Raw genomic sequence first — 15,675 nt, 5'->3', positions numbered from 1 at the left:
CTAGTGTCAGATTTGTTTTGTCGTGTAAGAAAACCACCACAGTTTCAGATTAGACATGGGTATCCCTGCCTGCAGACTTGTCATTTTTCACATAGTTTTCTGTTTTCATCCCCACATCATTCATTATTTTTTCACACTCCTTTCAAACATCATGGGCGGGAATCCCAAATCCCAAATCTTAAATACATTTATATACAACAATAGTTAATCATCATTGAGAGATAGATTTCATACATAAGTGTTAATATGCATATTAACATGGTGATTGGTAACTAATTTAGTAGTCTTGATGAATTACTATTTAAGCGTGTCGTATTTCAGAATTATGATTTGAATTTATACAATCATTTAATTTAATGCACTTCAGAATTGAGATTGGATCCAAAAATGTTAGTTGTAAGATCATTAAGTTTAGATCTAATAATATACCCATAAAAGGTTAACACAACTCTATAGAGAGCTTAAGTTTAACATCCTATGACGACACATACACAACTATATCTAGTGTTTTTTCATATTTCAAGTTATGTCAAGATCTGATGAACATTTTCCGGAATTCATCATTGGATTTAGGATTTTCATCTTCCACAGAATCAGATTCTTTTGATTTGGGTTGATCTTTGTCGACCCAACCCAGTGGCCTGACAGTTCTGGGCATTGCAAACGTATTCTTACCTTTGAGCTGGATATTAGATGCCCGGTGATGACTAGAAGGTTGAAGCCCCCCCTCGGAACCTTCAGCAGAATTTTTGGCACCTGATTTTGAGCTCTCAGTAGTTTGATCAGCATTATCACCTGCCATTTTAATCCCCTCAGCTTGTGTTAACAGTGAGACAACAGGCAAATATATGCAATGAGTAGAAATACTGACTAGATTCACCAAGATTAGTAACACATGAAGAGCATTTTTAGAGGAAAGTAAGACAGCACGTAGATCATGAACATTATTATAATAGTTCATTCTGCAGTAAGCTACATCGGTAGCTCAACACCAATAAGAGCTGCATATGGTTAATGATTGCACAAGCTGAAACATAGAAGTGGTGATAAAGAAACTTGGAACTAGATATAGAAATCACACAGCAAAAACGACCAAGGGAACCAGAGAAGAGGTGAACAAGGCAACATGAACTCCAAAAATAACGGGAAAAGATTAGAAACCTCTACTTGAAAATGTATTCAAGCTCCAGCAGAGAAACCAGAAAAGTGTAAAAAAAACGCCCTCATCTCCTTACCAATGGAAATAACAGAGGCAAAGGAACAGTATTTGCATCCATTATATTTTCGCCTTGTTACACATCAGTTTCTTCAAATGTTGATACAGAATGAATAAGTATCTACGAAGTAATTGCATTGAGGTAGAGAATGGAACTAATAAGAACATGCAAATCCTGTGAAAACAACTGAAGCCAACCATACCTTGTCTCAAAGATGTACCGGGAGCAGCACTTCCTCTCTTTCTGCCCTTGGGATCTGACTTAGCAATGCTCACTCTCTTCCCAAGCAATGTGTGTTTGTTTTTTGCCACGGCTGCAGCCAGGTGTTTGTCATCTGAGAAGTCCACATAAGCCAATCCCTAAACATGTTCAACGAAGAAAACAATTATGAATCACATATAATATAGCTCAAAAATGTTCGATTCTATTATGCACAAGTCCCACAATTTTTGAGAACTTCACAAGAACTAATCCTAATAATTGCCCAATATAGGTCGAGGATCTAGTTAGAACCATTTAGTTGATTCTGATGATTGTGTTTCTCAGTGGATCATGAAATTTCGAAATTGCTGGAGCTGCAAGCTGTGTCCAGACAAACTGTTCACACTTTTGTGCATTCCCACCCAATACAGGTGAGGGTTTCAAATGACAATTCCGTATATCTAATTTTCACGATTTATTTTATTCCTTGAATTTTTGCAACAGATACTCGAATGCACAATGTTAAGAAATTAAAAAAGAACGGTAGAAATGTAGGCAAAAATAAAAGAAGAAACTATTCGACTCCAGTTCCCAGACAGTGGAGTATCTCATGAAATTGGCTCCGGGAGCTGGGAAAAGAACACCAAAAAAAATTTTAAAGTTACTTTTCGGAAATCACCAAATTAGTGGGCGTATGATAATTAAGAACTAGAGGGTGAATCTTTATAATTATATGGCAAAAGAGAAGGTACTTTACACTGCACTGTTGAGACTTAGAAGGTAAGCATAAGCTAAATTTCTTGCTGTGTATGCCTAGAGAAAGAGAGATATACCCTTGACTTGCCAGTGAACTTGTCTGTTAATATTCGTACAGCAACCACTCCTCCAACATCACTGAAGAATTTACGTAGGTCATCATGGGTTGCCTGTCTCAGTAACAAACAACCAATTAACTGAAGGTTGCTAAGATATGCAATATCATTCAGGAGGGTTTAGGCTTCAAGAAACATCAACAGACAACTACCTTGAGGTTCAGGTTAGATACAAATGCAGTACACTGGTCATCATACTGTTGTGGTTTCCCTGAAGTGACATCTTTGTTCTCTTTTTTGCTTCCACTCACTGGCTTGCTAGCAGCCACATCTGGTTTTTTATCATTTACCTTGACCGGTTCTTTTGCGATGCCTTTACCATCTTCAGAAGTGATTTTAACATTTTTAGCTTTATCTTTGTGACGTTTAGCAGGAGATTGTTCTTCAATTAAATTAGATATCGGCTTCCTCTTTTCACGCACATTTTTCCTAGAAGAATTGTCTCCATCATCTGCTGACACACCGATGCTCTTAGCTTCTTGTAGTTTGAATAACTGCAGTTCTTCAAGGCGAGGAGTGACCTGAAACAATTAGAGAACGGTGAAACAGATCCATCAGAAATAAAATCCGCCAATAAGATACTCAGAGAATAGATATTCCCATCAGAAGAGTGATGCATCCACAAAAATAGAAAAAGAGTAGCTCCACCAGAAATGCTTTTTTAAAACTAAAATGCGACTGGTGCATACCAAAGAGAAGCACAATTACATCACTGACGCAAGCTACGCGAGCAACATCAGGCAGATTGCTAAATTTCTAATGTTCTTATTTGATTATGGAAAGATAAGAGTTAACATAATTACTAGTCTTGAGTAGTAGAATTCTGAAATGCATTGGGAGATTGGAAATGTTCCCCTATGGCACATCAAGGACAGCTCAAGTATCATTACATCTTACATTACAACTGAAGCATGAATTAGCACACATATGAGCAAACCCTAGAAGCAATGAAATTAACCTGCATTACCTTTTTAACTGCAAGGTCAAAATCGTCCAGGGCACCATACTCTCTCTCGAAGCAAATCCACGAATTGCATATGTCCTGAATGATTCTGTTTTTTAGAAGAAGGGGTATCATCTAATTTAAAATAAATAGCAACTTAGGCTGCAAAGAACAATCCAGTAAAAGATAAACATAACAGATAGATAGATGTAAGGGATAGCACAAAAGCAGCCACATAAAGCACCAACGAGAATCAAGAACTAATCACTCTTGACACATGTTCGTTTGTAAAGCATGTTTTCACAATAAAAAGCAAAATTGATGGTACTTAATTAGTTGAGAGATATTCCTCCGGTACAAGGCGCAATGCCTATCCATTAGATTAACCCAGCATGACAAAAACCATGCTTCAAAGCACAATTACAGACTTGTGTACCTCAAATACACAGTACTGAAGATTAAAAGTTTGTTTTCATGGCCCTGAAAATCATTTCGAAATTGATTGCTCCAGAAACATAATTAATAAAATTGTAGCTGAGCATTTCACCTTGCCTTGAAGGAAATCATGACTAATGTAAGGACGGATATGATATAAGCAGTTTGTTACAAGAACATACCTCTGAGCCAGTCCCAGGAAACCGTTTACTGTAGCATCTCTTAAAGAGAGATCTAGCTTCATTAATGTTACCCATCGCACTTTCCATAGCTATGTACCCTTGCCACACCTCTAGCACAGATCCACTGCAAAACAAATTATATTACAACAAGGAAGACACTTTTGGATCATATTACAAATTATCGAGCTTAATTTAATTTGCATGCTGATGTATCGACATAATAACAGAGCGTGTGCATGAAAACCTGATTTTAAGCAGGCGCTCCCATACACCACGGGCTGCAACTAGATCTTTCCCCAGAGTTGATTCTAAGCGGGCCCAATATCTGTACATCCGCAATAAACTTTCTGTGTTCTTCAGGTGTGGAGACAAATAATCTGATGCACGCTGGAAGAAAAGGAGAGTACCTTTAGTTTCATAGTGGGTTATGAAAAAAAATTATTTCTTGCAAGATCAGAAAATCTTGAAAGAATATCAAGGATAAATTACAGAATTGAGATGGCGTGAATGGTACAAGAAGTTTCAATTGCTAATCAAGCAGCAGTTGGCCTAACATGATTACTTAGATAGTGTTCACCCAAAATTCTTAATTTCATCAGAGGACAGATGAGAACAAAATCAAATGTTGAATATTCCAGCGATAAGACAGCCAAGAAGCATGTGACTTTGACCATTTGAGTTCAATAATACTAGTTTAGAACAAATGAAAAGGCCAGATGGGAGATCTGTAATCAGGAAATCGAGATCTATTAAAATGAAGAAGTCAGAAACACAATAGTCGAGTCGTGATATAGAAGTATAGTAAGTCATTCCGACTCCAAGTATCAGAAATTGTGGAAATCCAGAGAAAGAATAGGAAGACAATAGAAGAAGGATTGACAGACAAATTTTTAGAAGTATTGCCAAAACTTATTCTTGGAAACAAAAACTGTTAATTAAGCAGTCAACTATGATAGTGGACACATGTAATTTGCAGAACTATCAAGTTGAGCCAACTCTCTATTTAGTGATTAAAGAAAGTTGAATAAAACCTGTCTACTTAAAGCTTACGTAGATGGGGAGTCGAGGACACACAAGAACCACGATTGAAGTTCATAACCAAGCATAATTGGTTGTTCTTGTTGTACAAAGAGCCCGTTTGACCATTCATGCTTTCACTAACCAATTTAGCCTTTTGGTATACAGCTAATATTTTACCATTATTAATAAACTTATTTACCTTGTAAAAATATTAAAGTACAAAACTATTCTGATTTTGGATGTTGCGTGAAATCCTCTGTGCAAAGCAAGAACCAACAGCGAAACAAAAAAAACCTAAACTGAATTCCCAGGCAAGGGTAACACCAACAGGAGGTCAAAATTTTTGAGCAATAAGCAAGTATACCTGAAAAGTTTCCCGTATAATTATATAATCTAAGTTGCTGCTTTCCGCTCCAGATGTCAATAAAGACAACCTCCGCCTTAAGCCATCAACTCTTGTGAGAAATATATCAAGATACTGCAACATACATGAATAAGTTAATAATCTAATAAACTGTTCTTTTAAGTCTTAAAACACACTCAACACAGCTAATGGTTTGAACCAGCTCTATAAAATCGATCCCAAAATCTCTAAAGGAATTTCCCTTGTTCTCAGCAGTGGGCATTCTCTTAAACCTGTTGTGCAGGAAAGGGCAGAGGAAAAATTGACTACTAATAACAATATAAGACATATGTTCCAACCTCTTCAAAGCTTGAAAAAGTGCACTGTAGAGACTTCTCGAAAACCTGAAACATTGATTAAGAAAATGAATAAAAATGTCGGCAGTAGCCACAGAGTACCGACATGTGCTTTTACAGACTAATGCACTTAATTCTTCAACTCACACAAGATAGATATCATTGTCTACTACACTCTCATATGTTAATCCCGGCAGTAGCCACAAGGTACAGACATGTGCTTTTACAGACGGCAAAATGGGAAGTGGAAAGTAATGCACATATTTCTTCTCATTGAGCTCACACAAGATAGATATCATTGTCTACTACACTCTCATATGCTCAGTCAGATCAAAATACAGTAGCACCAAAACAGAAGAGGAAAAGGAAAAGAACTAGACAGAAACAAAAAAAAACGAGACAGATATACAGAAAATATAGGATACACAACAACTACTATTACATCTCAAATCCAAGCAAGTTAAGGAATATATGGGAAATGATCAGGAGTCAAATATCCAATTCTTTTAACAATGAGGGATTTTGTCAGTTGGTACTTATATCAGTTAAGTAACGGACAGAGACAATCCAGGATCTCCAGCAGATAAGTAGAATGCACAAAGGAACGCCTATTCCAGCTTGTAATTCTGGTAATAGATGACTTTTTATAACCAGAAGAATATTCAATGATTGAAAATGAGAGTGTTATATTTGCAACAGGAAACAGTTACTCTGGAAGAGAACCTGAAGGGCTCCATGCTATAGACGGGTAACAAGGATGGCAAATTTACTGTCAAATCTTGCTACAAGTTCTGGCAATCAGCCGAGGAAGGTGTTGGCCCAGGAATATTATCTAGAAGACGAGCCCCCAAAGTAGCTTGTTTTGAGTGAAATACAGCTCATGATGCCTGCTTGACACGAAATAATCCATAAAGAAGAAGAAGCAACCTCTTGGGAGATATTTTTCATGCGAAGAAACCTCAGAATCAGTCAACCATCTTCACTTACAGTGCAAACATAGATGGCAGATTTAAGTAATGTTTTGGAACGTTTGCCTGAAGACTTGAAGAAAATCCTCAATAGTTGGCAAGGCAAAGAATCAACTTTGGATTACAACACCCTTGGTGTATTATTTGGACAATATGGTGAAAAAAGAATCCATACATACTTTTTGAGGGAAGGAAGGAGACATCTCTTATATGAAGTCAGTCTTCTGAATAAGCTTACATAATAGGGGAAAAGAATCCTTCTATGATCATAATTTCAGCTTACATAATAGGGGAAAAGAATCTTTCTATGATTATAATTTCAGCTTACATAATAGGGGAAAAGCAGGTCTGGAAGCACGAAGTAAGGTTCCGATAAGTTAATGTGGACGACCATAACCGAGACTGTTTTTTTTGGGTACCCTGGTTAGAAAGAAATCAAATGCTTTATTGGAGAAGCTTTAAAAAAAATTGATGAAGAGGAGTCAAGTGTTTATAATGAATGGTGTAACTTGTTAACAAGCTCAAGTAGAAACAGTTGTGTTAGTAGTCCCACATCATTTGTGGGGTGAGCAATTGAACTCTTTATAAGGTCTTGGATCACTCCCACTTGATGAGCTTGCTTTTGGGGTTAAATTGTGCCTAAAGATACCTATAAGATCTATTTTATAATTCAGTATATACCAGTGCCTATCCTAATTCTTGGTTTACCCAATGCTCAGCCCAATAGTATATTGCCCACAATCGAATTGGCAGGTGCCACATCATCTGTAGGATGGGAAATGACTCTTTAAATGATCTTGGAGACTTGGACAATCCTCACGCCATGAACAAGCTTACAGGTTTGCGCTAGGCACAAGATCCATTTTTTTATCAGGTTATAAGTTTTTTTGTCTCAACTGTTACTTTTATAAAATAAAACAAAAAAACTTTTTGCCTTTTGGTCTAAGATGGTAAATGTATATGATTTGCATATGTTGGACTGATTTTCTCAGCTCCCTACAGCTACAAAGGGACTTAGCTCATGTTTGTCTACATAGCTTGCCCTGCCGTGCACTGATTCAGAGCAACAATTTACCTTATCAAAAATAAGTCAACAGCCATCAAATCCAACACTCCCCTGGCCCCAAAAGGAAAAATAGAAAGTAGATGAAGCAAAATGACTGCAGAAAGTCTTGAGAAGTTCTTCAAGTGGAAACAATAGAAAAGAACAAGAACATGCATTCCATTTTGCTAGGATATAACTCACACAAACAAGATTCCAACTTATGCTAGTGTCTCGAAACACAAATGAGTGTCCACACTTCCACTAATATGTCAATAACAAATGAGCAGATAAATGTGAAAGCAGAATAACAAAACATGAATAACTCATAAGAACGGTTGAGGTCTTGGAAATCAATATCGAACAAAATGAAGACATACAGCAGATATCTCATCCTCAGAAGCACGACTGCGTTCAAGAGACAACAAATATCGCACCCACAGTTCTCCAACCCAGGGACAGTTCCTTGATGCCCTTTTGTAAGTGTCTCGAACAAGACTGGAGGTCTGCAAAGAAATGTACGTTACTTAAAGCTGGATCAGTTTTGCTCGCATCAAGAAACGAGTAAAAAGGACTAAGGTCGGAGAACAACCTTCAAAGTTTTATCCATGTAGTGAGTATAATCAAGCCAGAGTTCACTAGATATAGGAAATTCAGTTATGGCACGCTCATATAAGATCTGTATCCTCGCTGGATCCCCCAATGATTGCTCAAATTTTAAGTAGTCCTGCAGGAATACACCATGCATCTGTAATTTTCACAGATAATTTGAGTCTAAAATATCTAACAATATAATTAAGTGAATAACATCACTAAAGAAGCTATGCTGTACTTATAGTGGTTGAAGTTTGGATTCATCTCACACAGGATTGCCTAATTTCAGCAGTTATCCTTGTTACTTCTTTGTATACAAAGATAAAGTCTAAGTGCATTGGCGAAAATCCAACCAGCCAAAAAGCCTGTTCATGATTTTAGACCTCAACAGCCAAAAAGCTACACATAAGCAACACAATCTTAGTATGGCACTCAAATCCATCAAAGTGAACAATCAACAAACTTAAGATACTAATCCTGTAAAAAAAAGAAATATTCTTTCTTTTCCCTGTAATATGTATTCAGGAATGCAGACGGCAAACGTATATCACCTATCACATGCAACTAATTTCTTCTTCATAGAAGTACTATCCATTTGAATTTCTGTAATAAATCAAACTCTTGCACCTTACTGATTTTAAATCACTCCATTGCCTGTTAGATAAACTCCATTTTCATGTTATGCAGATCTCCCAGACACATCACAACCATTGTTAAATAATCAATTTTTAGTCCTGTTTCAACATGGTATAATATAGAAGAGAGTGTCAGGATATGCACCCTAAAGTTTTTAAGCCTTTCTGATTCAGGTGCAACTTTATGAGATATTTGATTCTCGAGATGAGTCCTCCCATTCATCATGTCAAGGGCCTTTTGATAAGAAGAGGCAACTTGTGGCGAGAGCCCATCCAAGTTACTGGAGTCTACATCAAGATTGGCTCCATGTTCTGCTTCCCAAGCCTTGTATGTGAGGAGAGTTGAACAAAGATCAGCAAGAGGAACAGACAACTGGCGATGGAATAAATTCCTAATTCGCTGGACCTGCTTCTCTCTCGACTGCGTTATAATGAAGCAAACATCAATAATCATATGTGGCAAATAGATACAGATCAAGTTACCATTGGACATTGTGTAATATGGAAACACCAATGCCATACGGCAATCTTCTTTACACAAATATAAGAACAGGTTATCAATTGAGGGAAGTTCTAGATCTCATATCTCTGATATTCAGAACAGATATGTAAAGACATCTTTGCGAAACCAAAACCTCTGACCTAAAATTCCAGACCCAGCTGAATCAACTGAAGTCACTAAATGTAGATACAAGTTTCTTGACATTAACTCGATCAAATAACTGAACTTAATGAAAGCCAGTAACATCTCATAAACAGTGATTTGCAAAAGCTATAGTAGATGAATAGCTGCGAGCTACTCAAGCACAAGATTCATGATATAGAGTACTACCTTCACAAGGGAAATATATGTATGAACATTGAACAAAAATATGCCATATTATGCCTCTAAATTCTCTCATGCTTGCATTGAAACAAAGAGGGACAGGACGTGGAAGACGTACACAACCTTAAGAAAACAATTGCTAACTAAAGAAAGAACGGCATCTAGCTCTTTGACAGTACAACAACAGTGTCTCAGTCTCAAACTAGATAGGGCTAACTCTTACTACATCTTTTAAAGGCTAAAGAGACATCGGTACACATAAAAGTGAAGGAACAGAAGCGTCAAGCTCTTACGTCTGCATCAGTTTCATCAATAGTGAGGAAGATAGCTTGTTCAAACTCTCTGTATAATTCCCATATCCTGCTGCCTTCAGCAACATGCAAACCAGCAGCAACAAGGGCACGCTCAAACAGATTTCTTGCCTTTGAAATTCCAGCTGCAGAAAGTGTACGGACTGATTGGTCGTGCTCTTGAACAAAACTCAAGTAGTCACACCACAATGCAACAGACTGCATCAAGCAAATAACTATCAGTACATTTCTTTTGATTCTAGCAAAAACCATTTCATGTATTCATAAAACAGTAACAGAGTTGATATGGAAAAAGTAATTAGGACAATCCATTTTTTTCCTCTTATTGGTAAGCGAGAAATCCTCGAGGGCCAGTGCCGTTTGGAACTTGTTAGATAACGGGCACAGCCCTTCACCCCTCTCCACTTAAATACCAGGCTTTTGCTTGTGGCAAAGATCCATCCCATGACGTGTGCCTAACTCACGCATTACGCACTGCGTGCAATATTCGGACAATTCATGTTATGCACAATTCATGATATGCAGATATTGCATAAAAACCAAAGAAAAGTTTCTTTTCTAAAAGTTCTTCAGCAGATCCCTGCAGTTACTTTTTGATGTTACTGGACTGAAAGGAACTGAAGATGTTTGGAAGAATCCCAACTCCTAATCACTCTCTTAAAGCTTGATGTTTTCTTACCATTTTTTGGGGGGAGGGGACTAATTAAACCCTGTTATTAGTACTGAACATTTTGATGCATTATAAAGTTGTACTTTTGTAACCTTTTTAACAGAACGCCTAACTTTTTCAAGAAAAAGTTGTTTGAACTATTACATCTCTGATTCCCTCCCCATAAATAATTAAGAAAATATTGGAAGTTCTCCAAATAGTAGGATGGTCAAATTCTTCATGTAACCATCATACTAAGCAGCAGATCAAGAAAAAGGATTATTACAAAATCACAGAAAGGTTTCTAACAGGTTCTTCTACAGTTCTACTTTACCAAGGGCTGGCTCCTTGTATCTTTTGTGTCTTTTGAAATACAAACAAATATTTGATAATTATACCCTCAAAGATTTTCCATCAAATTCATTTCAATAGAGACAAGGCAACTCTTAAATAATAAAGAGGGCATATTCAATAACACTCTAGCTTATCTTAAAGTCACTAGGCACAGGCACAAAGCAATTATATTTTGGATTTCCCAAGTGAGCCAGCTTGCATATAGCACAGACGATGTTTTCAATCTAGAACCAGAGCCTGACTCAACCCTAAATCCTATTCGAGTTTAACACACTGCTTACCAGATAGTCGGACACCCCACAATCAAATAGCTTCTCAATTGTAGGGAGAGCATCAAGTCTGCAAAAAGACATGCAAATAAAAATATAAGAGGACAGCAGAAGTGTCTTCATTTCCTGATTCACTATACGTCACAGAGTTAAACAGGGAGAGTGTATACAATAAAATAGTTTGTCTGTTTATTTGAGAAAATAATGAATAAATCAAGGGAATCTGTGTGTATCTCAGAAACAATCATATTACATGAATAGTGAAGAATAAACTCAATTCAGTTACGTATATATCAGTCTGTGCAAACATACCCATCATTTTATCAAACATCTAAATTTGTTAGAGAAAAAGTTGGATTTGAGCATTACTTTAAAAATTCTCTAGTAAATGAAGATCCGTATTCTGCTGTAGATTGGAAAATCATAAATCTCTCCCTAGTTCCTTATCCACTCTGCACTTTGACTTCTCCACACGTTCAGTTTCTTCAGTACAACAATAACATACCCAGAGTTGATACCATCAGCGATTTTTCTCCTTTGAACTTCAATATTAAGCAATCCAAAAATCAACAGCAGATGACAAAGGAATTCAAGGTGACCGAACATACAGAAAAGAAGCAATAAGAAGCCCTCTTCATCTAGTCTGGTTATTTCATTTTTTTTCTCTCACCTTATCTTGAAGTGCAGACAGGTACTTCTTTTTATCAAGCGCATACAATGAAATAATATATTTTTTTTAAAAAATAAAAACAGAAAAGCAATTGTCCATAGTGGGGGAAAGCAGCCTGGTATATAGACATTAGGCAGATAACATGTGAGAAAAGTTACAAGTTAGACAGACAGGTCAAGCATGTTATAAGGGAAATCACCTAAGCAAACATCATCCCAGAAATGGAGAATACAGAGTAGGACATCCACAAATCAAATTGTTAACCGGAAAAAGAAAAACATTGTTTCAAAGTAGACAATAGTGTCCACTATTTTAGCTTGGGGACAAAGCGATCACCAATCACCACTTTGGATGTTGCTGACGATTTCAGTCTTGTTCTCAATAAAGTGGAAATGCGAGCACAAGAAAATGCGACCACTACATAAGTATTATTTGGGAAAGGAAAATATGATATTTACAGAACAAATATTCTGTTTTTTATTTGCTCTGCTCCCTTCACTACTTAGAGATCCAACTGAGCATACAGGAGCAAGATTCCCTATAGTAGAGCAATAGAATGTAATGCATCCTGAATAAGCTCCACATAGATCTTCTTCTGTATTGTCCTTTTATAGCCTTCCTATGGCCCAAACCTATACACTCCCTCACATTTAACCACTATCCTATTTTTTTTTAATAGAACATTTATCTACTATCCTATTATGAAGAGCCTCCAGACTAAAGATGCTTCCATATGGTACAAATATTTGTAGTTCATCAAACAGCCACCATTAAAAAACAGTAAAGAAAAAGCATTTAAACTAAAAACAGAAAAGTATTTTGTCGACAAAAATAAATAAATACAGTAGATAAGTGATACCCTGAACTAAGAGAGATCTCGTCTTTTGTCCACTCCTGCCACATCTCTGAACTCAAAGGAAAAATAGCACTCATGGCTTCCCTTGCTTGTCTAAGTTTCTCGATATCTCCTTGCTTCCTTAAAGCTTTTATGTACTACACAGCCACAACAAAACAAAAACAAGCATGCGTTACAAAAAATAAAGAAAATAACTCCAACCGCTAATTGCTTCTGAAAATGAAAAACCATTTATCATCACACCCACAGGTCAACCCAAAGTTTAATGAACATTTGAGATGTGCTTATTAAAGAGGAAAATGTCCTCCGAGGCACGTTACCTTACATTTATCAAAAGAAACTGTTCTTTGCCAAAATGGTAAAATAACTTTTCTCACTTACGGATGGAATCAGTCTCTACCAATCTTTTTTATGAGTACACAGATAATTCTTATGAATGGAGCCTACACAGCGCCCGTGCTACAAAAGTTTACAAGAAAGTGCAATTCACCTATTAGGAAAATATTGCATCTACATAATATACAGGGGTAAGGTTGTACTTAAGAGATATATCTATGTTTAAGGGTAAGAATGCAGTATCTAATTTTTCCTTCAAAATATCACAACTCTTTAAACATCATTGTCAATCTTGACACCCAGTCCATCCCAACTCACAAGTACTTGTATTACTACCAAACGATACATAAACTATTTCTCTGAACACGTTTTTCTTTCCTACTAACTTAGTGGATGAGAATAGGAAGAGAAATTACTTGAACATGAGTGTCGTAATTGGAAGGATTATTTAAGATCTCAGTTTCAAGAGCATGAATTTGTGTATTCTGCTGTGCATCATCTTCTGAATCGGAGTCGGAGTCTGACTGAGAATCGGAATCGGAATCTTTAGCGGATTTGTCTGCGTCGAGCATATCTTGGTCTTCGTTACCGGTAGGATTGTCGTCGGAAAGTTGAGGTGGATGAGGAGAGGAATCTAGGGTTTCGGTTTCCGCCATGTTTGAGTTTTTTTACTATCAGCTTCTTGAATGATGATAGTAGTAGTTTTTTTACTACTGGTCTTCTTAAGGTGACAACAGTAAATATACACTCATTGAATTATTTCAAAGAGTTTATTCCCTAAATAGTACGATTATTCATGTTTTGGAAATTGCACTCAAATATTATTTTTATTTATTTTATTAAATTGAAGTATAAATATCACTCGGCTAGTATATTTTTTTCTTAAAAAATAGATATCACCTCAAATCCCCTTTCTCTCGTAGCTAAGCTATCGTTTGACCATAAATTTTTAAATATTCTTGGTAAATATTATTTGAGTGAAATTTTATCATGTGTTTTGCCATAAAATTTGAAAAATATATTTCACCTTTTTAGAAAAATATGATTTATAACCATAAGTTTTAAAATTATCAAAACTAACTATAAATTTATATTACAAGTCAATTGGATGTTCGTTACAACAATAACAAATTGTGTTCATGACACTAGAACAATGTGGTAATTTAGAGTGAGTGCAACAAACATCATTCAATACATCGTGAAGTAGATAAAGCACGTGACTTTGTTACCTTAAGCCAATTTTTAATAATTTTTCATCAACAATCATATCATTATTTAATATTCACTAAATATTTAATTACTCTTTTGGTGTTCACGTAAAAAATCATGTAATACAACGCAAACAACTACTAACAAGAGTGTTTTTGTAAAAGATAATTGGGGTAAAATTTTAATTTTCAAAAGATCCAAAATAATGAGATTTGGCCCAAATACTAGAAAAAACTAGTATTTAAAAAGGGAAAATTGTACATAATAGCAAACTAATAACCTAAATTAAATGGAATAGCTAGGGTTTGATTTGATTGTGCTCCATAACAAACATTAGCTAAAATTTGCCGGCGTCTCTCTCCCAGAAATCTCGCTCGTCACTCTCCATTCTCGCTCGTCTCTCTCGCTTTATACACAGAAGTGTATAATTCTGTTTCTGTTTTGTATAAAGCGAGAGAAAATTGTATATACACATGCAAAAATGTATATCTTCGTGTTATACACTTAATTATACAATTTACAAACATTTTACTTCAAATATTGCAGAGAAAAAGGCCAACGAATTATACAATTGCGAATTATACAATTGCAGTGAAATACAATTTTCTCTAGCTTTATACAACAGAAGTGTATATATTGTGTTTCTGTTTTTGTATAAAGCGAGAAAAACATATATCTTCTTGCTATACACTTATAATTATGCAATATACATACATTTTAATTCGATTCAACTGTATGCAAAACAAATTATACAATTGCAGCGAAATAGGCCAGCGAATTATACAATCTAGGCCAGCGAATTATACAATTTAGGCCAGCGAATTATACAATTGTATATGTATAGCAAATTATACAGTTTTATGTTTGCTATGGAGCGCAATTATGCAAAGTTTGTTATAGCATACAAATATGAATTTTTTGTTTGCTATATGTGAAAGTTGCCCATTTAAAAATTTGAAATATTTACCAAAATATTTGTCAAATAATAGCAAATTATATGAACAAATATAATTTGCCAATTTTTTTCTCAAATATTATTAAAAAATTTATGACCAAACGGACCCTAAGAGTAGCTCATCGAACTCAATTAACTATACTCATACTCATTAACTTTTTTTAAAAAAATTCTCATACATGATAGTTTTTCCCATAATTATATAAAAAATTATTTATTATAATATCATTAATTTTGATAAAGTTTAGAGTATAACAACACAGTTAAATGTTAATTAATTTTTTCTTGATTCACATTCAAATTTTAGCCTAACTATTAAAATCCTAAATTGAAATCCTTCAAAAAATTACTTTATTTTAGCTTAAGTATTAAAATCCTAAATTGAAATCCTTCAAAAAAATTACTTTATTTTTTATCTGTCGTACTCTGATC

At 35.5% G+C, this 15,675-nt stretch overlaps 1 protein-coding gene across 2 annotated transcripts; it reads right to left on the bottom strand.

The window, feature by feature from the left end:
• Positions 1-347: 347 nt before the first annotated feature.
• LOC107007958 (squamous cell carcinoma antigen recognized by T-cells 3) lies at positions 348-13,837 on the bottom strand. 2 transcript variants are annotated; one of them, XM_015206819.2, is made up of 16 exons: positions 13,496-13,837; positions 12,747-12,880; positions 11,230-11,287; positions 9,928-10,143; positions 8,954-9,229; positions 8,172-8,306; positions 7,960-8,085; positions 5,573-5,617; positions 5,235-5,348; positions 4,095-4,237; positions 3,851-3,974; positions 3,258-3,332; positions 2,443-2,811; positions 2,252-2,344; positions 1,420-1,576; positions 348-795 (listed from the first exon to the last, which is right to left on the bottom strand). In XM_015206819.2, the coding sequence occupies exons 1-16, from the start codon at positions 13,733-13,735 to the stop codon at positions 530-532; spliced, it is 2,571 nt and encodes an 856-aa protein (XP_015062305.1). In that variant the 5' UTR covers positions 13,736-13,837; the 3' UTR covers positions 348-529. The 2 variants fall into 2 exon arrangements, with proteins under 2 accessions (XP_015062305.1, XP_015062306.1); XM_015206820.2 differs by lacking the exon at positions 13,496-13,837 and adding an exon at positions 11,587-11,759.
• Between the last annotated feature and the right edge of the window lie 1,838 nt (positions 13,838-15,675).

The sequence above is a fragment of the Solanum pennellii genome, chromosome 1 (genome assembly GCF_001406875.1).
Source record: "Solanum pennellii chromosome 1, SPENNV200".
Taxonomy (NCBI): Eukaryota; Viridiplantae; Streptophyta; class Magnoliopsida; order Solanales; family Solanaceae; genus Solanum; species Solanum pennellii.
The sequence above is the reverse complement of the archived record's forward strand: the minus strand, read 5'-3'. Positions and strand labels throughout refer to the sequence as shown.

Bases quoted from the DNA above. Each gene is read 5' to 3' on its own strand.
- LOC107007958 (XM_015206819.2), bottom strand. From the start codon at position 13,735: ATGGCGGAAACCGAAACCCTAGATTCCTCTCCTCATCCACCTCAACTT. The intron at 8,307-8,953 runs GTGCATATCCTG...GTATTCCTGCAG, and splicing joins AAAGGCTTAAAAACTTTAGG to GACTACTTAAAATTTGAGCA. The intron at 2,812-3,257 runs GTAATGCAGGTT...TAATTGTTTCAG, and splicing joins TTGACCTTGCAGTTAAAAAG to GTCACTCCTCGCCTTGAAGA.